Below are 23,804 nucleotides of genomic sequence, written 5' to 3' on the forward strand. Positions count from 1 at the left end.
TGATACCTCTGCTCGTTACTCTTCACTTCACTTGATGTCATGCATCACATCTTTCATTTAGGCTTGTACGGTACCAGTATAGTACCATGATACTAATGAATCATATTCGGTACTATACCGCCTCTAAAAAGTACCGGTCAACCAACCCCCCCGTCGTCATCACGTCATGATATTGCTGGTTTTACGAGCATAGGAGCATGTTGGGCAGCGCACACACACAGAGTACTTACAAGCAGACACAGTGTGGAGACAGAAAAGGGAGAATGGACACATTTTGGTGTAAAAAGTGACGATAAAGGTGAAGTTATAACACTGAAACACCCTCAGGAAGAGTTGCTTTAAGACATGGCTAGCTAGCTAGTAGTGATGGGTTGATGAGGCGTCATGAAGCGTTTCGACACATTGCAAAACTGTATTGATACTGTGTCGATACTGTGTCACTAAATACTGACATCTGCTGGACATTAAAAATCCCTACAGGCAACCTATGGACCGACTCAACTGACACTGATTTGATGCCCTAGTACAGGGGTCACCAACCTTTTTGAAACCAAAAACTACTTCTTGGGTACTGATTAATGCGAAGGGCTACCAGTTTGATACACACTTAAATAAATAAATATATTGTCATTTGTAAGTTACACGTAAGTGTGATTTAAACAAGAATAGCTAAATAAATACATTTATATATATATAAAAATGGGTATTTCCGTCGTACATTTTTTTTTTCCTTTTACGAAAGGTTTTTTGTAGACAATAAATGATGAAAAAAAACACTTAATTGAACGGTTTAAAAGAGGAGAAAACACGAAAAAAATTAAAATAAAATTTTGAAACATAGTTTATCTTCAATTTCGACTCTTTAAAATTCAAAATTCAACCGACAAAAAGAAGAGAAAAACTAGCTAATTTAAATCTTTTTGAAAAAATTAAAAAAAGAATTTATGGAACATCATTAGTAATTTTTTCCTGATTAAGATACATTTTAGAATTTTGATGACATGTTTTAAATGAGTTCAAATCCAATCTGCACTTTGTTAGAATATTTAACAAATTGGACCAAGCTATATTTCTAACAAAGACAAATCAGTATTTCTTCTAGATTTTCCAGAACAAAAATTTTAAAAGACATTCAAAATACTTTGAAATAAGATTTACATTTGATTCTACAGATTTTCCAGATTTGCCAGAATTTTTTTTTTTAAATTTTAATCACAGCAAGTTTGAAGAAATATTTCACAAATATTCTTTGTCCAAAAAACAGAAGCTAAAATATGTATTATTCTTTACAATAAAAAAATAAATAAATTTACTTTAACATTGATTTAAATTGTCAGGAAAGAAGAGGAAGAAATTTAAAAGGTAAAAAGGTATATTTGTTTAAAAATCCTAAAATCATTTTTAAGGTTGTATTTTTTCTCTAAAATTGTATTTCTAAAAGTAATAAGAAGCAAAGTAAAAAAAATAAATGAATTTATTTAAACAAGTGAAGACCCATCCATCCATCCATTTTCTACCGCTTATTCCAAGTGAAGACCAAGTCTTTAAAATATTTTCTTGGATTTTCAAATTCTATTTGAGTTTTGTCTCTGGCGACAAAGTGAGTTTCTTACAAGTAGCATTATCACTGGAGGACGAGGAATAGCTAAACATGCTTCACTACACACCGTAGGAGGATACAACAGCTCACGGGCGTCACAATGTAAACAAATGTCATGGGTGGATCTACACCTGACATCCACTGTAATGATATCAAGTACAGGAGCGTATTTTTTTTAGCATCACAAAATCGTTTTTCCTTTTTAAAACATTCATATTATGTTTATAAAGTCAGTAAATACGTCCCTGGACACATGAGGACTTTGAATATGACCAATGTATGATCCTGTAACTACTTGGTATCACATCCATACCTAAATGTGTGGTATCATCCAAAACTAATGTAAAGTATCAAAGAAGAGAAGAATAAGTGATTATTACATTTTAACAGAAGTGTAGATAGAACATGTTGAAACAGAAAATAAGCAGATATTAACAATAAATGAACAAGTAGATTAATAATAAATTTTTACAGTTTGTCCCTCATAAAAGTGTAACCAGGGACGTATTTCCTGAGTTTATAAACATAACATACATTTTTTTTTTAAATATTTTGTGATGCTAAAAAATATCAATGTAATCATGGTAGTATTGACTAGATACGCTCCTGTACTTGGTATCATTACAGTGGATGTCAGGTGTACAGGTAAAAGCCAGTAAATTAGAATATTTTGAAAAACTTGATTTATTTCAGTAATTGCATTGAAAAGGTGTAACTTGTACATTATATTTATTCATTGCACACAGACTGATGCATTCAAATGTTTATTTCATTTAATTTTGATGATTTGAAGTGGCAACAAATGAAAATCCAAAATTCCGTGTGTCACAAAATTAGAATATTACTTAAGGCTAATACAAAAAAGGGATTTTTAGAAATGTTGGCCAACTGAAAAGTATGAAAATGAAAAATATGAGCATGTACAATACTCAATACTTGGTTGGAGCTCCTTTTGCCTCAATTACTGCGTTAATGCGGCGTGGCATGGAGTCCATGAGTTTCTGGCACTGCTCAGGTGTTATGAGAGCCCAGGTTGCTCTGATAGTGGCCTTCAACTCTTCTGCGTTTTTGGGTCTGGCATTCTGCATCTTCCTTTTCACAATACCCCACAGATTTTCTATGGGGCTAAGGTCAGGGGAGTTGGCGGGCCAATTTAGAACAGAAATACCATGGTCCGTAAACCAGGCACGGGTAGATTTTGCGCTGTGTGCAGGCGCCAAGTCCTGTTGGAACTTGAAATCTCCATCTCCATAGAGCAGGTCAGCAGCAGGAAGCATGAAGTGCTCTAAAACTTGCTGGTAGACGGCTGCGTTGACCCTGGATCTCAGGAAACAGAGTGGACCGACACCAGCAGATGACATGGCACCCCAAACCATCACTGATGGTGGAAACTTTACACTAGACTTCAGGCAACGTGGATCCTGTGCCTCTCCTGTCTTCCTCCAGACTCTGGGACCTCGATTTCCAAAGGAAATGCAAAATTTGCATGGTTGGGTGATGGTTTGGGGTGCCATGTCATCTGCTGGTGTCGGTCCACTCTGTTTCCTGAGATCCAGGGTCAACGCAGCCGTCTACCAGCAAGTTTTAGAGCACTTCATGCTTCCTGCTGCTGACCTGCTCTATGGAGATGGAGATTTCAAGTTCCAACAGGACTTGGCGCCTGCACACAGCGCAAAATCTACCCGTGCCTGGTTTACGGACCATGGTATTTCTGTTCTAAATTGGCCCGCCAACTCCCCTGACCTTAGCCCCATAGAAAATCTGTGGGGTATTGTGAAAAGGAAGATGCAGAATGCCAGACCCAAAAACGCAGAAGAGTTGAAGGCCACTATCAGAGCAACCTGGGCTCTCATAACACCTGAGCAGTGCCAGAAACTCATCGACTCCATGCCACGCCGCATTAACGCAGTAATTGAGGCAAAAGGAGCTCCAACCAAGTATTGAGTATTGTACATGCTCATATTTTTCATTTTCATACTTTTCAGTTGGCCAACATTTCTAAAAATCCCTTTTTTGTATTAGCCTTAAGTAATATTCTAATTTTGTGACACACGGAATTTTGGATTTTCATTTGTTGCCACTTCAAATCATCAAAATTAAATGAAATAAACATTTGAATGCATCAGTCTGTGTGCAATGAATAAATATAATGTACAAGTTACACCTTTTGAATGCAATTACTGAAATAAATCAAGTTTTTCAAAATATTCTAATTTACTGGCTTTTACCTGTAGATCCACCCATGGCATTTGTTTACATCGTGACGGCGGTGAGCTATTGTATCCTCCTACGGTGTGTAGTGAAGCATGTTTAGCTATTCCTCGTCCTCCAGTGATAATGATACCTGTAAGAAACGTACTTTATTTGTCGCCATGGAGGCGAGGGTTAGTGATTTAGAAGTAGCTAAAACACTGCGGATGGACGTTAGCCGCTGGCTCGCTAGCCATGTCTTAAAGCCATACTTGCCAACCTTGAGACCTCCGATTTTGGGTGGTGGGGGGCGTGGTTGGGGGCGGGGCTAAGAGGGGAGGAGTATATTTACAGCTAGAATTCACCAAGTCAAGTATTTCATATATATATATATATATATATATATATATATATAGTCATTCACATCGACGTCCCACTGGGGTGAGTTTTTCCTTGCCCTTATGTGGGCTTTGTACCGAGGATGTCGTTGTGGCTTGTGCAGCCCTTTGAGACACTTGTGATTTAGGGCTATATAAATAAACATTGATTGATTGATTGATATATATATATATATATATATATATATATATATATATATATATATATATAAATAAAATAAATACTTGTTCATTTATTTACACATATACACACACATAACACTCATCTACTCATTGTTGAGTTAAGGGTTGAATTGTCCATCCTTGTTCTATTCTCTGTCACTATTTTCTAACCATGCTGAACACCCTTTCGCAGGTACCCAGAAAGGTTTCGAGTACCACCAAAAAAACTGAATCTCTGAAGACAGTATGAAAATCTGTGCTAAAAGTGTACAAATATTGTTTGTATAATAAGCATGTTATTTTTTTTTACAAATGAGGGTTAAGAGTTCAGTACTAAAAAAAAAAGAAGAAAAGAATGTGGCTTAAGTACAGTTTTTTAATTGAGCTGCTGCATTTTTTTTGGTTGGGTTGTTTATTTATTTTGAGTAACTTCTACATTTCTAAAAGGGGAGGAATGTAATAGAGAGATCTATGTTTGTCTGTTGCCATCTCCTGGTGAATGTTGGCTATAGCGTACTGGGGTTCCTTTTTGGTTGGCCAACGATTTACGTGGTGTTGCGCACCTGACGTCACTCAGGTCCGCATGGAGCTGGAGGGGGCGTGGCTTCCAGCTCCTTCCGCCTGAATTTCGGGAGGTTTTTCGGGAGAAAATTTGTCCCGGGGAGGTTTTCGGGAGAGGCGCTGAATTTCGGGAGTCTCCCGGAAAATCCGGGAGGGTTGGCAAGTATGCTTAAAGCACCTCTTCCTGAGAGTGTTATAACCTCACCTTTATCGTCACTTTTTACACCAAAATGCGTCCATTCTCCCTTTTCTGTCCAAACACTGTGTCTGCTTGTAAGTACTCCGTGTGTGTGCGCTGCCGAACATGCTCCTCTGCTTGTAAAACCAGCAATGTCACGACGTGAGGACGACGCGCCATCATGCCAGTTAAAAAAAAGGGGGGCGGAGACTTTTTAGAGTTGGTATAGTACCGAATATGATTCATTAGTATCACAGTACCGGTATACCGTACAAACCTACCGTATTTTCCGCACTATTAGCCGCACCTAAAAACCACAAATTTACTCAAAAGCTGACAGTGCGGCTTATAACCCGGTGCGCTTTATATATGGATTAATATTAAGATTCATTTTCATAAAGTTTAGGTCTCGCAACTACGGTAAACAGCTGCCATTTTTTTTCCCGGTAGAGCAGGAAGCGCTTCTTCTTCTACGCAAGCAACCGCCAAGGTAAGCACCCGCCCCCATAGAACAGGAAGCGCTTCTTCTTCTACTGTAAGCAACCACCCGCCCGCGTAGAAGAAGAAAAAGCGCGCGGATATTACCGTACGGTACGTTTCATTTCCTTTGTGTGTTTACATCTGTAAAGACCACAAAATGGCTCCTACTAAGCGACAGGTTTCCGGTTCATGAAAAGACGCAATCTCTCCATCCGCACACGGACTACTATTTCACAGCAACTGCCTAAAGACTTTCAAGAAAAGCTGGCTACTTTCCGTGCATATTGTAAAAACAAGATAGCTGGCAAAAAAGATCCGGCCAGAGAACATTATCAACATGGACGAGGTTCCACTGACTTTTGATATTCCTGTGAACCGCACTGTGGATACAACGGGAGCACGTACGGTGAATATTCGCACCACAGGGAATGAGAAGTCATCCTTCACTGTGGTTCTAGCTTGCCATGCTAATGGCCAGAAACTTCCACCCATGGTGATATTCAAAAGGAAGACCTTGCCAAAAGAGACCTTTCCAGCCGGCGTCATCATAAAAGCTAACTCGAAGGGATGGATGGATGAAGAAAAGATGAGCGAGTGGTTAAGGTAAGTTTACGCGAAGAGGCCGGGTGGCTTTTTTCACGCAGCTCCGTCCATGTTGATATACGACTCCATGCGCGCCCACATCACGCTGGTTTTTAATATATTATTAAAGTTTGACTGACCTATCTGACTGTTTTTTTGACATTCCTTTAGCGCAGTTAGATGCGGCTTATAACACGGGGCGGCTTATAGGTGGACAAAGTTTTGAAATATGCCGTTCATTGAAGGCGCGGCTTATAACCCAGGGCGCCTTATGGTGCGGAAAATACGGTAGTTGCGGGCTTTGGACAAAGTCACAAGGATTGGTCGGATTGGCGTGAATTAGCGCCACGGCAGTATCGGGAAAGGGAGCGATGTAGACAAACAGCTTCCTGCTGCTCCCTCCAGCGCAGCGAGGCGCTCATTTCCAGACAGGCGAGAGTGAGGGCACGATCCGCCAGAGCGTTGATTTATTCCCGTCATCCCGCTGAGGTGGGGAGTCTGACAGTAAGGTGTAATTGTTTTTTTCTCAGGCTGCGGCAAGCTCCGGCCCAGTCGAGTCCAGAGTGTTGTTTCCAGCCAAGGAAGTTTGGATTCCGACATGCAGGGTGAGTGCAAAGTCACCAATTATTGAATGGATGAAACATGGAGAGTAGACACAATCGGGGGGGTGAAGGCTACAAAGGTTTTCAATAATACTTACCATATTTTCCGGACTATGTACTTGTATAACTGTACCTACTACATTTTGGGAAAAAAACATTTTTTGGGGGTTAAATCACCAAAAAAAATATTCCTGGGCGTTGCCGCCGCTGCTGCCCACTGCTCCCCTCACCTCCCAGGGGGTGATGGGTCAATGGAGAGAATAATTTCGCTTTCAATCATTGGTACTTTAACTTTTAATTCACACAATAACACACCATTGAAGTGTTTAAGTATGTGTTTAATGATAATTTGCTTTATGGCCATCAGCGCAGAAACATCCATAAATGAGCTGCAGGGTTCAATGCGTAGGAAAAAAGTAGCGGCTTATAGTGGGGGATTTAGGGTAAATACTTAGGGCCTTGCAGTAAACTGGCTGGAATATAAAGACAATATAACAATCATCCATAAACGTGGACGCATATGCATAAGTGTCAGGTTGAAACACTGATGACATCTATTAAACAAGACAAGAAGCAAGGAATTAAACAGAGACAGAATTAAATTTGGCTCAATGAGGAGAAACGCGTAGACCTGTACCACCACGCTCTGACGAAAGATTGCACGCCTCCTCTTTTATTTGGACTTTCCCTGATTACATGGCAACAGCTGTTTCTAAAGGGACGGGGGGTCATAAACAGCCGTCGCCTTTGGTTACAAAACAGTTCAAAGGAAAGGGTCAGGTCCTGCTTCCTCTCCGCTTTGTAGATCTCGGGCCAAGACAAAATCTTCCTGTAAGAAACCGACACCTTCATGTCGCTTACCATCCAACACAGTGGAGTTTTACAAGCCTTTTGATTGGCAAGATCAAAGACCGCTTTTGTCTGCTCGCCGGGAACTCATTGAAACACAACCTAGATACAATTATTCTGACAATAAGTGCAATATATTTACAGTAATCTATTTATTTATATTTGCACCCTATTGCTCTTTTATCCTGCTCTACCACGAGCTAATGCAACAAAATTCCGTTGTTATCTGTACTGTAAAGTTCAAATTTGAATGACAATAAAAAGTAAGTCTAAGTCTAAGTCTAAACCCTGTGGCGCTCTTCTCACTGCTTTGCTTGATGCAACATCACGTCCCTTACAGGCTACGATGGGGGCAGCAGTGACTCCGAGTGCGAGAGTCCCACCCTGGACGACCAGGAGAGTCGCACGCATCTGATGCCGGACTTCTGGCTCATCGTGAAGATCCACCAAGACCGAGTCAAGGTCTACTCCCACTCCAGGTCAGAGAAGCCTCAGGAACCGAATACGCCGCCAGTCGATTGTTGTTAAGTTCTCAGAACGTTTGTGTGCTCGGCTTCCATGTTTTGTGGTGTGGGTTCATCCTTTAGGAGTCTCAGTGAAGAAAAGGAGCCCGGCGCCAAAGAGATGGAGACCAGGGAGGACCACCAGGAGCTGCCCGAATATTTACAACTGCACCATATGGTAGTGAGGAAGATCGGGGAACTCTGTCGAATAGTCAATCAGGTACTACTACTACTTCTACTACTACTACTACTACTACTACTACTCCTTGAACGCACCACATTTATGTGCAATAAGATGCAAAATGGACACAAAACTTTCTCCTGTGCTGCCACAAATAGATGTTATATTTTTACGTCTGTGACTGCTTCAAAGACTAGTGACACCTCTGTTTGTAACTTTAATCGAGGGTCCTTGAACGCACCACTATTATGTGCAATAAGATGCAAAATGGATACAAGACTTTCTCTTGTGCTGCCACAAATAGATGTTTTATTTGTACGTGTGTGAATGCTTCAAGGTCAAAGACTAGTGACACCTCTGTTTGTAACTTTAATCGAGGGTCCTTGAACGCACCACTATTATGTGCAATAAGATGCAAAATGGACACAAGACTTTCTCCTGTGCTGCCACAAATACATGTTATATTTGTACGTGTGTGAATGCTTCAAGGTCAAAGACTAGTGACACCTCTGTTTGTAACTTTAATCGAGAGTCCTTGAACGCACCACTATTATGTGCAATAAGATGCAAAATAAACACAAAACTTTCTCCTGTGCTGCCACAAATAGATGTTATATTTTTACGCGTGTGAATGCGTCAAGGTCAAAGACTCGTAACACTTCTGTTTGGAACTTTAATCAAGGGTTCTTGAATGCACCACTATTATGTGCAATAAGATGCAAAATGTACACAAAACTTTCTACTGTGCTGCCACAAATACATGTTATATGTTTACGTCTGTGACTGCTTCAAGGTCAAAGACTAGTGACACCTCTGTTTGTAACTTTAATCAAGGGTCCTTGAACGTATCACTATTATGTGCAATAAGATGCAAAATGGACACAAAACTTTCTCCTGTGCTGCCACAAATAGATGTTATATTTGTACGTGTGTGACTGCTTCAAGGTCAAAGACTAGTGACACCTCTGTTTGTAACTTTAATCGAGGGTCCTTGAACGCACCACTATTATGTGCAATAAGATGCAAAATGGACACAAAACTTTCTCCTGTGCTGCCACAAATAGATGTTATATTTTTACGTGTGTGAATGCTTCAAGGTCAAAGACTAGTGACACCTGTTTGTAACTTTAGTCAAGGGTCCTTGAATGCATCACTATTATGTGCAATAAGATGCAAAATTGACACATGACTTTCTCCTGTGCTGCCACAAATACATGTTGTAATTTTACGTCTGTGACTGCTTCAAAGACTAGTGACACCTCTGTTTGTAACATTAATCGAGGGTCCTTGAACGCACCACTATTATGTGCAATAAGATGCAAAATGGACACAAAACTTTCTCCTGTGCTGCCACAAATACATGTTATAATTTTACGTCTGTGACTGCTTCAAAGACTAGTGACACCTCTGTTTGTAACATTAATCGAGGGTCCTTGAACGCACCACTATTATGTGCAATAAGATGCAAAATGGACACAAGACTTTCTCCTGTGCTGCCACAAATAGATGTTATATTTGTACGTGTGTGAATGCTTCAAGGTCAAAGACTAGTGACACCTCTGTTTGTAACTTTAATCGAGGGTCCTTGAACGCACCACTATTATGTGCAATAAGATGCAAAATGGACACAAAACTTTCTCCTGTGCTGCCACAAATACATGTTATAATTTTACGTGCGTGAATGCTTCAAGGTCAAAGACTAGTGACACCTCTGGTTGTAACTTTAATCGAGGGTCCTTGAACGCACCACTATTATGTGCAATAAGATGCAAAATGGACACAAAACTTTCTCCTGTGCTGCCACAAATAGATGTTATATTTTTACGTGTGTGACTGCTTCAAGGTCAAAGACTAGTGACACCTCTGTTTGTAACTTTAGTCGAGGGTCCTTGAACGCATCACTATTATGTGCAATAAGATGCAAAATTGACACATGAATTTCTCCTGTGCTGCCACAAATAGATGTTATATTTGTACGTGTGTGAATGCTTCAAGGTCAAAGATTAGTGACACCTCTGTTTGTAACTTTAATCAAGGGTCCTTGAACGCATCACTATTATGTGCAATAAGATGCAAAATAAACACAAAACGTTCTCCTGTGCTGCCACAAATACATATTATAATTTTACGTGCGTGAATGCTTCAAGGTCAAAGACTAGTGACACCTCTGTTTGTAACTTTAATCGAGGGTCCTTGAACGCATCACTATTATGTGCAATAAGATGCAAAATGGATACAAGACTTTCTCCTGTGCTGCCACAAATACATGTTATAATTTCACGTGTGTGAATGCTTCAAAGTCAAAGACTAGTGACACCTCTGTTTGTAACTTTAATCGAGGGTCCTTGAACGCACCACTATTATGTGCAATAAGATGCAAAATGGACACAAGACCTTCTCCTGTGCTGCCACAAATAGATGTTTTATTTGTACGTGTGTGAATGCTTCAAGGTCAAAGACTAGTGACACCTGTTTGTAACTTTAATCAAGGGTCCTTGAACGCATCACTATTATGTGCAATAAGATGCAAAATGGACACAAGACTTTCTCCTGTGCTGCCACAAATAGATGTTTTATTTGTACGTGTGTGAATGCTTCAAGGTCAAAGACTAGTGACACCTGTTTGTAACTTTAATCAAGGGTCCTTGAACGCATCACTATTATGTGCAATAAGATGCAAAATTGACACAAGACTTTCTCCTGTGCTGCCACAAATACATGTTATAATTTTACGTGCGTGAATGCTTCAAGGTCAAAGACTAGTGACACCTCTGTTTGTAACTTTAATCGAGGGTCCTTGAACGCACCACTATTATGTGCAATAAGATGCAAAATAAACACAAAACTTTCTCCTGCGCTGCCACAAATAGATGTTATATTTTTACGCGTGTGAATGCGTCAAGGTCAAAGACTCGTAACACTTCTATTTGGAACTTTAATCAAGGGTTCTTGAACGCACCACTATTATGTGCAATAAGATGCAAAATAAACACAAAACTTTCTCCTGTGCTGCCACAAATAGATGTTATATTTTTATGTGTGTGACTGCTTCAAGGTCAAAGACTAGTGACACCTCTGTTTGTAACTTTAATCGAGGGTCCTTGAACGCATCACTATTATGTGAAATAAGATGCAAAATTGACACATGACTTTCTCCTGTGCTGCCACAAATACATGTTATAATTTTATGAGTGTGAATGCTTCAAGGTCAAAGACTAGTGACACTTATGTTTGTAACTTCAATCAAGGGTCCTTGAACGCACCACTATTATGTGCAATAAGATGCAAAATGGACACAAAACTTTCTCCTGTGCTGCCACAAATAGATGTTATATTTGTACGTGTGTGACTGCTTCAAGGTCAAAGACTAGTGACACCTCTGTTTGTAACTTTAATCAAGGGTCTTTGAACGTATCACTATTCTGTGCAATAAGATGCAAAATGGACACAAAACTTTCTCCTGTGCTGCCACAAATAGATGTTATATTTGTACGTGTGTGAATGCTTCAAGGTCAAAGACTAGTGACACCTGTTTGTAACTTTAGTCAAGGGTCCTTGAACGCACCACTATTATGTGCATTAAGATGCAAAATGGACACAAGACTTTCTCCTGTGCTGCCACAAATACATGTTATATTTTTACGTGTGTGACTGCTTCAAGGTCATAGACTCGTGATACTTCTGTTTGTAACTTTAATCAAGGGTCCTTGAACGCACCACATTTATGGGCAATAAGATGCAAAATTGACACATGACTTTCTCCTGTGCTGCCACAAATAGATGTGTTATATACTACTACTACTACTACTACTTCGACAGAACTCAAGTTCTTAAGCAGAAAGTCTTACCGAGGAAATCTACATTATTTACACCGAGTAAAAACACTGATTTATTGAAGACTTTTGCACAAATAGTTGTTTTTTTTGTAATTTAGTTTTTTTTTAACGTCCTGCATCAGACATTCCTATCCATGACATCATATTTGCATACATCTATTGTCTGCCCTAAATGTCAAAATATTATATTTTTTGTTTACATCCCAACGATGCCACTTCCCCCAAAACAAGAGGGTAAACGAAAAACAAAACAAACCAAAATAATAATAATAAATACAAAAAAAATAAGAAAAAATTATATGAACAGATAGTAAATGAATGACTAGAAACCAGTGACGTGCGGTGAGGTTGATGGCTGGTGAGGCACTGACTTCATCACAGTCAGATTTACAAACATATGAACCCTAAAGAGTATCTTATTCACCATTTGATTGGCATCAGTTAACGGGTTATGTTTAAAAGCTCATACCAGCATTCTTCCCTGCTTGGCACTCAGCATCAAGGCTTGGAATTGGGGGTTAAATCACCAAAAATTATTCCCGGGCGCGGCGCCGCTGCTGCCCACTGCTCCCCTCACCTCCCAGGGGATGATCAAGGGGATGGGTCAAATGCAGAGGACAAATTTCATTACACCTAGTGTGTGTGTGACAATCATTGCTACTTTAACTTAACTTTAACTTTACACATACAAACTGTAGCACACAAAAAAGCACATTTATTAAAAAAAAACGTTATTATGGTCTTACCTTTACTTATAAAATAAATCCATGAGCCGCTATTGTACTGGATTAATGCAATCCCTGACGAGAGTGTTATATCAACTAAAGCCCTCACTTCAACTTTCCACGTGCAAGATTGAATTTATTTAAAAAAGTGTAACCGAGGGTTTATAAAACTCGCCTAAACTGTATGAAACTACAAAATAACAAACACGGAGGCTCCAGTTTACACAAGGACCACTTTATTTAGCTTCTTTCAAAAACTTCCGCTCCACTCCAACGTGTCGTCACTTCCGCTTTTAGCGCCTTCAAAATAAGAGCTCAAGGCATATACTGTATAACAGTGCAAAACAGGAACTTAACATCACAAAGAGGAAAGCCCATAAAAATAGGTTACAAAAGTTATTTAATAAGAAGCCAAAAAGTGCAAAAACAATAATGTTCGTGTTGGAGGAGTTGTGAATTAGATACACCTGCAGTCTGCTGGTGTACCTAATGTTGTGTCCCTGCAGTCATTCACAACTCCTCCAACACGAACATTATTGTTTTTGCACTTTTTGGCTTCTTATGAAATAACTTTTTTAAATAGATTCAAGCTTGCACGTGGAAAGTTTAAGTGTGGGCTTTAGTTGATATAACACTCCCGTCAGGGGGTGCAAATTCTACGGCGGGAGTGCAGGAGGCGAGCCTCAGCCAGTGCGTCTTTTGCAGCCGTTTTATGATCGCTCAGCACAAGAAATACGTTACACACATACAGTTGTTGACAAAATACACTGTACATTATATACCTCAGCTAACTAAACTATGGAAATGTATAATATAATTCATATAGCAATACAGTCTCACTGCACAGCAGGCCAGCAGTTAGCCGAGTCCGCAATCCATGTTGAGGCACTGAGTGACGTGCCTCAACTGGCTGCTGTTCACCGCACCGTCTCTTCTCAGTATTTGAACGGCAAATGTGAAAATTCAGCGATTTTAAATAGAAATAATCTAAAACGGGTGAAGTTAAATGGAAAATAACTTTATAGTATAATCACTGGATACATATAACAATTTAATAAAAATAAAAAAAATTTACATTTTTTTTTCTTACCATGAGGCAGGTGAGGCGGGGCCTCACCTGCCTCTAGTGACTGCAGGTCACTGCTAGAAACAACTATAAACATATAGGGAGTAGGGTTGTCCGGTACCAAAATGTATATCAATACTTTTCGACACTTTTCCAAATAAAGGGAACTCTGAAAAAGTGTACATTTTGGCTGTATGTTACCAGAAAATCTTGCAATACAATAAACATATGTTTCCAATTGCACTCAAAGAACAATTTACAATTTTCCATAATCAAGGATTAGATTAGAATATAGTAAACAAGCTTTATTAACATAATACTAAATTATTTATGGTTGCCAATCCTGGTCTGTGCTTTAAGAAAAATAGTGTGTACTAAAAACAAAACTATGGATAAATGGACACAAATAAAACATGTAGCTGGTAAAACACACTTTTCTTAAAGATAAAACACAAATTGTAGCAATTTGTTACCAAATTCAGTTATTTTACTTGCATTAGTTGATGGGCGGTCTTAACTCAGCTAGTATTTGACATCAATCCAAGCAGCCGTGTGCACGACCGCGTATGGACAAGTTACTTATCTACTCATTAGGTATCTACCGCACCATAAGGCGCCCTGGGTTATAAGCCGCGCCTTCAATGAACGGCATATTTCAAAACTTTGTCCACCTATAAGCCGTCCCGTGTTATAAGCCGCATCTAACTGCGCTAAAGGAATGTCAAAAAAACAGTCAGATAGGTCAGTCAAACTTTAATAATATATTAAAACCAGCGTGATGTGGGCGCGCATGGAGTCGTATATCAACATGGACGGAGCTGCGTGAAAAAAGCCACCCGGCCTCTTCGCGTAAACTTCCCTTAACCACTCGCTCATCTTTTCTTCATCCATCCATCCCTTCGAGTTAGCTTTTATGATGACGCCGGCTGGAAAGGTCTCTTTTGGCAAGGTCTTCCTTTTGAATATCACCATGGGTGGAAGTTTCTGGCCATTAGCATGGCAAGCTAGAACCACAGTGAAGGATGACTTCTCATTCCCTGTGGTGCGAATATTCACCGTACGTGCTCCCGTTGTATCCACAGTGCGGTTCACAGGAATATCAAAAGTCAGTGGAACCTCGTCCATGTTGATAATGTTCTCTGGCCGGATCTTTTTTTCCAGCTATCTTGTTTTTACAATATGCACGGAAAGTAGCCAGCTTTTCTTGAAAGTCTTTAGGCAGTTGCTGTGAAATAGTAGTCCGTGTGCGGATGGAGAGATTGCGTCTTTTCATGAACCGGAAACCTGTCGCTTAGTAGGAGCCATTTTGTGGTCTTTACAGATGTAAACACACAAAGGAAATGAAACGTACGGTAATATCCGCGCGCTTTTTCTCCTTCTATGCGGGCGGGTGGTTGCTGACAGTAGAAGAAGAAGCGCTTCCTGTTCTATGGGGGCGGGTGCTTACCTTGGCGGTTGCTTGCGTAGAAGAAGAAGCACTTCCTCTTCTACGGGGAAAAAAGATGGCGGCTGTTTACCGTAGTTGCGAGACCGAAACTTTATGAAAATGAATCTTAATATTAATCCATATATAAAGCGCACCGGGTTATAAGCCGCACTGTCAGCTTTTGAGTAAATTTGTGGTTTTTAGGTGCGGCTAATAGTGCGGAAAATACGGTACATGTTACGTATCTACATGTTGCGTATCTACATGTTACTTATCTACGTGTTACGTATCTACGTGTTGCGTATCTACATGTCACGTATCTACATGTTATGTATAAAGTCAGGCCTATGTGGCGTGACATAATTGACCCAATTTTCCCAGTATGAAGTAAATTTCTCCAATTTATAATTAATAAATGCCGTCAGCTTCTCCATTTTATATGTTGTTGCGTTGCGTTGTTACAGAATAGGTATTTTGTAATATATTTGCAAAGCTTTGCATATATACATTGAGACCAGTCCAGCATAGAACATTCTATCGCGCCGCCAAGATGGTCTGCCCCCCCCCCCGACCAAACCCCCTCTCCTCTTAAGTCTCTCTTCCTCCCCCCCTGGCAGTCATGTCTCTCTAGCCAAAACACATGCTTATTATCGCTCTCTCTAACATTCCTCATTCAAGGTTAAGCACACAGTTTTGCAGACAACCAAAAGACCACATTTGGAAGAAAAACACTAGCTGTTTTGTAATATGATTATGAAATAAAAAGAAGTAACACTTAAATTCGGATATATGTGTAGAATATAAATTCATTAATTGACATTGTGCATAAATTGTTTTGCTTTCATTCTTTATTGTATTTTACGGTGACTTTGCTTGGAATGCTAAGAGTGATGTTTGCGTGTGCTTGGCAGCGCATGCTGCTGCAGGACCTGCACGACAGCCACGTGTGCAACTCCCTGCTGGTTGCCGAGAGCGAGGAGGACATCTGGAAGAACGAATCTCTGTACAGGCAGAGGCGCAACGCCTCCGACGGTGAGTCGCTCCAACCGTACTCCAGCCCCAATGTCGACATCGCTCCGATACCGGCAAAAAAAACAAAACATAACAAATATGGTTTACTTGTGCAAAACTTTAATCAAGGGTCCTTGAACGCACCACTATTATGTGCAATAAGATGCAAAATTGACACAAAACTTTCTCCTGTGCTGCCACAAATAGATATGTTATATTTGTACATGTGTGAATGCTTCAAGGTCAAAGACTAGTGGCACCTCTGTAACTTTAATCAGAGTCCTTGAATGCACCACTATTATGTGCAATAAGATGCAAAATTGACACAAAACTTTCTCCTGTGCTGCCACAAATACATGTTATATTTTTTTGTGTGTGAATGCTTCAAAGACTAGTGACACCTCTGTTTGTAACTTTAATCAAGGGTCCTTGAACGCACCACATTTATGTGCAATAAGATGCAAATGGACACAAAACTTTCTCCTGTGCTGCCACAAATACATGTTATATTTTTACAGTGTGTGTGAATGCTTCAAAGACTAGTGACACCTCTGTTTGTAACTTTAATCAAGGGTCCTTGAACGCACCACTGTTATGTGAAATAAGATGCAAAATAGACACATGACTTTCTCCTGTGCTGCCACAAATAGAAGTTATATTTTTATGTGTATGAATGCTTCAAAGACTAGTGACACCTCTGTTTGTAACTTTAATCAAGGGTCCTTGAACGCACCACTATTATGTGCAATAAGATGCAAAATGGACACATGACTTTCTCCTGTGCTGCCACAAATACATGTTATATTTTTATGTGTGTGAATGCTTCAAAGACTAGTGACACCTCTGTTTGTAACTTTAATCAAGGGTCCTTGAACGCACCACATTTATGTGCAATAAGATGCAAAATTGACACGTGACTTTCTCCTGTGCTGCCACAAATTGATGTTATATTTTTACGTGTGAATGCTTCAAGGTCAAAGACTAGTGACACCTGTGTTTGTAACTTTAATCAAGGGTCCTTGAACGCACCACTATTATGTGCAATAAGATGCAAAATTGACACATGACTTTCTCCTGTGCTGCCACAAATTGATGTTATATTTTTACGTGTGTGAATGCTTCAAGGTCAAAGACTAGTGACACCTCTGTTTGTAACTTTAATCAAGTGTCCTTTAATGCATCACTATTATGTGCAATAAGATGCAAAATTGAGACATGACTTTCTCCTGTGCTGCCACAAATAGATGTTATATTTTTACGTGTGTGAATGCTTCAAGGTCAAAGACTAGTGACACCTCTGTAACTTTAATCAAGGGTCCTTGAACGCACCACTATTATGTGCAATAAGATGCAAAATTGACACAAAACTTTCTCCTGTGCTGCCACAAATACATGTTATATTTTTATGTGTGTGAATGCTTCAAAAACTAGTGACACCTGTGTTTGTAACTTTAATCAAGGGTCCTTGAACGCACCACTATTATGTGCAATAAGATGCAAAATGGACACATGACTTTCTCCTGTGCTGCCACAAATACATGTTATATTTTTATGTGTGTGAATGCTTCAAAGACTAGTGACACCTCTGTTTGTAACTTTAATCAAGGGTCCTTTAACGCACCACATTTATGTGCAATAAGATGCAAAATTGACACGTGACTTTCTCCTGTGCTGCCACAAATAGATGTGTTATATTTTTACGTGTGTGAATTCTTCAAGGTCAAAAACTAGTGACACCTCTGTTTGTAACTTTAATCAAGGGTCCTTGAACGCACCACATTTATATGCAATAAGATGCAAAATTGACACATGACTTTCTCCTGTGCTGCCCCAAATTTATGTTATATTTTTACGTGTGAATGCTTCAAGGTCAAAGACTAGTGACACCTCTGTTTGTAACTTTAATCAAGGGTCCTTGAACGCACCACTGTTATGTGAAATAAGATGCAAAATTGAGACATGACTTTCTCCTGTGCTGCCACAAATGCATGTTATATTTTTATGTGTGTGAATGCTTCAAAGACTAGTGACACCTCTGTTTGTAATTTTAATCAAGGGTCCTTGAACGCACCACTATTATGTGCAATAAGATGCAAAATTGACACAAAACTTTCTCCTGTGCTGCCACAAATAGATGTTATATTTGTACATGTGTGAATGCTTCAAGGTCAAAGACTAGTGACACCTCTGTTTGTAACTTTAATCAAGGGTCCTTGAACACACCACTATTATGTGCAATAAGATGCAAAATTGACACAAAACTTTCTCCTGTGCTGCCACAAATACATGTTATATTTTTATGTGTGTGAATGCTTCAAAGACTAGTGACACCTCTGTTTGTAACTTTAATCAAGGGTCCTTGAACGCACCACATTTATGTGCAATAAGATGCAAAATTGACACAAAACTTTCTCCTGTGCTGCCACAAATAGATGTTATATATTTACGTGTGTGAATGCTTCAAGGTCAGACTAGTGGCACCTCTGTTTGTAACTTTAATCAAGGGTCCTTGAATGCACCACTATTATGTGCAATAAGATGCAAAATAAACACAAAACTTTCTCCTGTGCTGCCACAAATAGATGTTATATATTTACGTGTGTGAATGCTTCAAGGTCAAAGACTAGTGACACCTCTGTTTGTAACTTTAATCAAGGGTCCTTGAACGCACCACTATTATGTGCAATAAGATGCAAAATAAACACAAAACTTTCTCCTGTGCTGCCACAAATAGATGTTATATGTTTACGTGTGTGAATTCTTCAAGGTCAAAGACTAGTGACACATCTGTTTGTAACTTTAATCAAGGGTCCTTGAACGCACCACATTTATGTGCAATAAGATGCAAAATGGACACAAAACGTTCTCCTGTGCTGCCACAAATAGATGTTATATTTTTACGTGTGTGAATGCTTCAAGGTCAAAGACTAGTGACACCTCTGTTTGTAACTTTAATCAAGGGTCCTTGAATGCACCACTATTATGTGCAATAAGATGCAAAATAAACACAAAACTTTCTCCTGTGCTGCCACAAATAGATGTTATATTTGTACATGTGTGAATGCTTCAAGGTCAAAGACTAGTGACACCTCTGTTTGTAACTTTAATCAAGGGTCCTTGAATGCACCACTATTATGTGCAATAAGATGCAAAATAAACACAAAACTTTCTCCTGTGCTGCCACAAATAGATGTTATATATTTACGTGTGTGACTGCTTCAAGGTCAAAGACTAGTGACACCTCTGTTTGTAACTTTAATCAAGGGTCCTTGAACGCACCACTATTATGTGCAATAAGATGCAAAATTGACACGTGACTTTCTCCTGTGCTGCCACAAATAGATGTTATATTTTTATGTGTGTGAATGCTTCAAGGTCAAAGACTAGTGACACCTCTGTTTGTAACTTTAATCAAGGGTCCTTGAACGCACCACTATTATGTGCAATAAGATGCAAAATTGACACATGACTTTCTCCTGTGCTGCCACAAATTGATGTTATATTTGTACGTGTGTGAATGCTTCGAGGTCAAAGACTAGTGACACCTCTGTAACTTTAATCAAGGGTCCTTGAACGCACCACTATTATGTGCAATAAGATGCAAAATAAACACAAAACTTTCTCCTGTGCTGCCACAAATAGATATTATATTTGTACGTGTGTGACTGCTTCAAAGACTAGTGACACCTGTGTTTGTAACTTTAATCAAGGGTCCTTGAACGCACCACTATTATGTGCAATAAGATGCAAAATTGACACATGACTTTCTCCTGTGCTGCCACAAATTGATGTTATATTTGTACGTGTGTGAATGCTTCGAGGTCAAAGACTAGTGGCACCTCTGTTTGTAACTTTAATCAAGGATCCTTGAATGCATCACTATTATGTGCAATAAGATGCAAAATTGAGACATGACTTTCTCCTGTGCTGCCACAAATAGAAGTTATATTTTTATGTGTATGAATGCTTCAAAGACTAGTGACACCTCTGTTTGTAACTTTAATCAAGGGTCCTTGAACGCACCACTATTATGTGCAATAAGATGCAAAATTGACACGTGACTTTCTCCTGTGCTGCCACAAATTGATTTTATATTTTTACGTGTGTGAATGCTTCAAGGTCAAAGACTAGTGACACTTCTGTTTGTAACTTTAATCAAGGGTCCTTGAATGCATCACTATTATGTGCAATAAGATGCAAAATTGACACATGACTTTCTCCTGTGCTGCCACAAATAGATGTTATATTTTTATGTGTGTGAATGCTTCAAAAACTAGTGACACCTCTGTTTGTAACTTTAATCAAGGGTCCTTGAACGCACCACATTTATGTGCAATAAGATGCAAAATGGACACAAAACTTTCTCCTGTGCTGCCACAAATAGATATGTTATATTTGTACATGTGTGAATGCTTCAAGGTCAAAGACTAGTGACACCTCTGTAACTTTAATCAAGGGTCCTTGAATGCACCACATTTATGTGCAATAAGATGCAAAATTGAGACATGACTTTCTCCTGTGCTGCCACAAATACATGTTATATTTTTATGTGTGTGAATGCTTCAAAGACTAGTGACACCTCTGTTTGTAACTTTAATCAAGGGTCCTTGAATGCACCACATTTATGTGCAATAAGATGCAAAATGGACACATGACTTTCTCCTGTGCTGCCACAAATAGATGTTATATTTTTACGTGTGTGAATGCTTCAAGGTCAAAGACTAGTGACACCTCTGTAACTTTAATCAAGGGTCCTTGAACGCACCACTTATGTGCAATAAGATGCAAAATTGACACAAAACTTTGTCCTGTGCTGCCACAAATACATGTTATATTTTTATGTGTGTGAATGCTTCAAAGACTAGTGACACCTCTGTTTGTAACTTTAATCAAGGGTCCTTGAACGCACCACATTTATATGCAATAAGATGCAAAATTGACACATGACTTTCTCCTGTGCTGCCCCAAATTTATGTTATATTTTTACGTGTGAATGCTTCAAGGTCAAAGACTAGTGACACCTCTGTTTGTAACTTTAATCAAGGGTCCTTGAACGCACCACTGTTATGTGAAATAAGATGCAAAATAGACACATGACTTTCTCCTGTGCTGCCACAATTAGATGTTATATTTTTATGTGTGTGAATGCTTCAAAAACTAGTGACACCTCTGTTTGTAACTTTAATCAAGGGTCCTTGAACACACCACTATTATGTGCAATAAGATGCAAAATTGACACAAAACTTTCTCCTGTGCTGCCACAAATACATGTTATATTTTTATGTGTGTGAATGCTTCAAAGACTAGTGACACCTGTTTGTAACTTTAATCAAGGGTCCTTGAACGCACCACTATTATGTGCAATAAGATGCAAAATTGACACATGACTTTCTCCTGTGCTGCCACAAATAGATGTTATATATTTACGTGTGTGAATGCTTCAAGGTCAAAGACTAGTGACACCTCTGTTTGTAACTTTAATCAAGGGTCCTTGAATGCACCACTATTATGTGCAATAAGATGCAAAATTGACACATGACTTTCTCCTGTGCTGCCACAAATTTATGTTATATTTTTTCGTGTGTGAATGCTTCAAGGTCAAAGACTAGTGACACCTCTGTTTGTAACTTTAATCAAGAGTCCTTGAACGCACCACTATTATGTGCAATAAGATGCAAAATTGAGACATGACTTTCTCCTGTGCTGCCACAAATAGATGTTATATTTTTATGTGTGTGAATGCTTCAAAGACTAGTGACACCTCTGTTTGTAACTTTAATCAAGGGTCCTTGAACGCACCACTGTTATGTGCAATAAGATGCAAAATTGACACATGACTTTCTCCTGTGCTGCCACAAATAGATGTGTTATATTTTTACGTGTGTGAATTCTTCAAGGTCAAAAACTAGTGACACCTCTGTTTGTAACTTTAATCAAGGGTCCTTGAACGCACCACTATTATGTGCAATAAGATGCAAGTGGACACAAAACTTTCTCCTGTGCTGCCACAAATACATGTTATATTTTTACGTGTGTGAATGCTTCAAGGTCAAAGACTAGTGACACCTCTGTAACTTTAATCAAGGGTCCTTGAACGCACCACTTATGTGCAATAAGATGCAAAATTGACACAAAACTTTGTCCTGTGCTGCCACAAATACATGTTATATTTTTATGTGTGTGAATGCTTCAAAGACTAGTGACACCTCTGTTTGTAACTTTAATCAAGGGTCCTTGAACGCACCACATTTATATGCAATAAGATGCAAAATTGACACATGACTTTCTCCTGTGCTGCCCCAAATTTATGTTATATTTTTACGTGTGAATGCTTCAAGGTCAAAGACTAGTGACACCTCTGTTTGTAACTTTAATCAAGGGTCCTTGAACGCACCACTGTTATGTGAAATAAGATGCAAAATAGACACATGACTTTCTCCTGTGCTGCCACAATTAGATGTTATATTTTTATGTGTGTGAATGCTTCAAAAACTAGTGACACCTCTGTTTGTAACTTTAATCAAGGGTCCTTGAACGCACCACTATTATGTGCAATAAGATGCAAAATTGACACAAAACTTTCTCCTGTGCTGCCACAAATACATGTTATATTTTTGTGTGTGAATGCTTCAAAGACTAGTGACACCTGTGTTTGTAACTTTAATCAAGGGTCCTTGAACGCACCACTATTATGTGCAATAAGATGCAAAATTAACACATGACTTTCTCCTGTTCTGCCACAAATAGATGTTATATTTGTACGTGTGTGAATGCTTCAAAGACTAGTGACACCTCTGTTTGTAACTTTAATCGAGGGTCCTTGAACGCACCACTATTATGTGCAATAAGATGCAAAATTGACACAAAACGTTCTCCTGTGCTGCCACAAATAGATGTTATCATTTTAAGTTTGTGAATGCTTCAAGGTCAAAGACTAGAGACACCTTTGTTTGTAACTTTAATCAAGGGTCTTTGAACGCACCACTATTATGTGCAATAAGATGCAAAATTGACACAAAACTTTCTCCTGTGCTGCCACAAATAGATGTTATATTTGTACGTGTGTGAATGCTTCAAGGTCAAAGACTAGTGACACCTCTGTTTGTAACTTTAATCAAGTGTCCTTTAATGCATCACTATTATGTGCAATAAGATGCAAAATTGACACAAAACTTTCTCCTGTGCTGCCACAAATAGATGTTATATTTTTATGTGTGTGAATGCTTCAAGGTCAAAGACTAGTGACACCTCTGTTTGTAACTTTAATCAAGGGTCCTTGAACGCACCACTATTATGTGCAATAAGATGCAAAATGGACACAAAACTTTCTCCTGTGCTGCCACAAATAGATGTTATATTTTTATGTGTGTGAATGCTTCAAGGTCAAAGACTAGTGACACCTCTGTTTGTAACTTTAATCAAGGGTCCTTGAACGCACCACTATTATGTGCAAT

General features: G+C 39.1%; 1 protein-coding gene across 2 annotated transcripts in view; it reads left to right on the plus strand.

Annotated features, from left to right (window-relative positions):
- Positions 1–23,804, plus strand: part of szt2 (SZT2 subunit of KICSTOR complex) — a 332,720-nt gene that overhangs the window by 173,351 nt on the left and 135,565 nt on the right. For both annotated transcript variants that reach the window (XM_061978415.1, XM_061978416.1), the window contains 4 exons: positions 6,682–6,756; positions 7,943–8,081; positions 8,190–8,325; positions 16,251–16,371. In XM_061978415.1, the coding sequence (XP_061834399.1) occupies positions 6,682–6,756; positions 7,943–8,081; positions 8,190–8,325; positions 16,251–16,371 (471 nt within the window). The remainder of the gene's footprint in view (positions 1–6,681; positions 6,757–7,942; positions 8,082–8,189; positions 8,326–16,250; positions 16,372–23,804) is intronic.

Source organism: Nerophis lumbriciformis, linkage group LG18 (genome assembly GCF_033978685.3).
Source record: "Nerophis lumbriciformis linkage group LG18, RoL_Nlum_v2.1, whole genome shotgun sequence".
Classification (NCBI taxonomy): Eukaryota; Metazoa; Chordata; class Actinopteri; order Syngnathiformes; family Syngnathidae; genus Nerophis; species Nerophis lumbriciformis.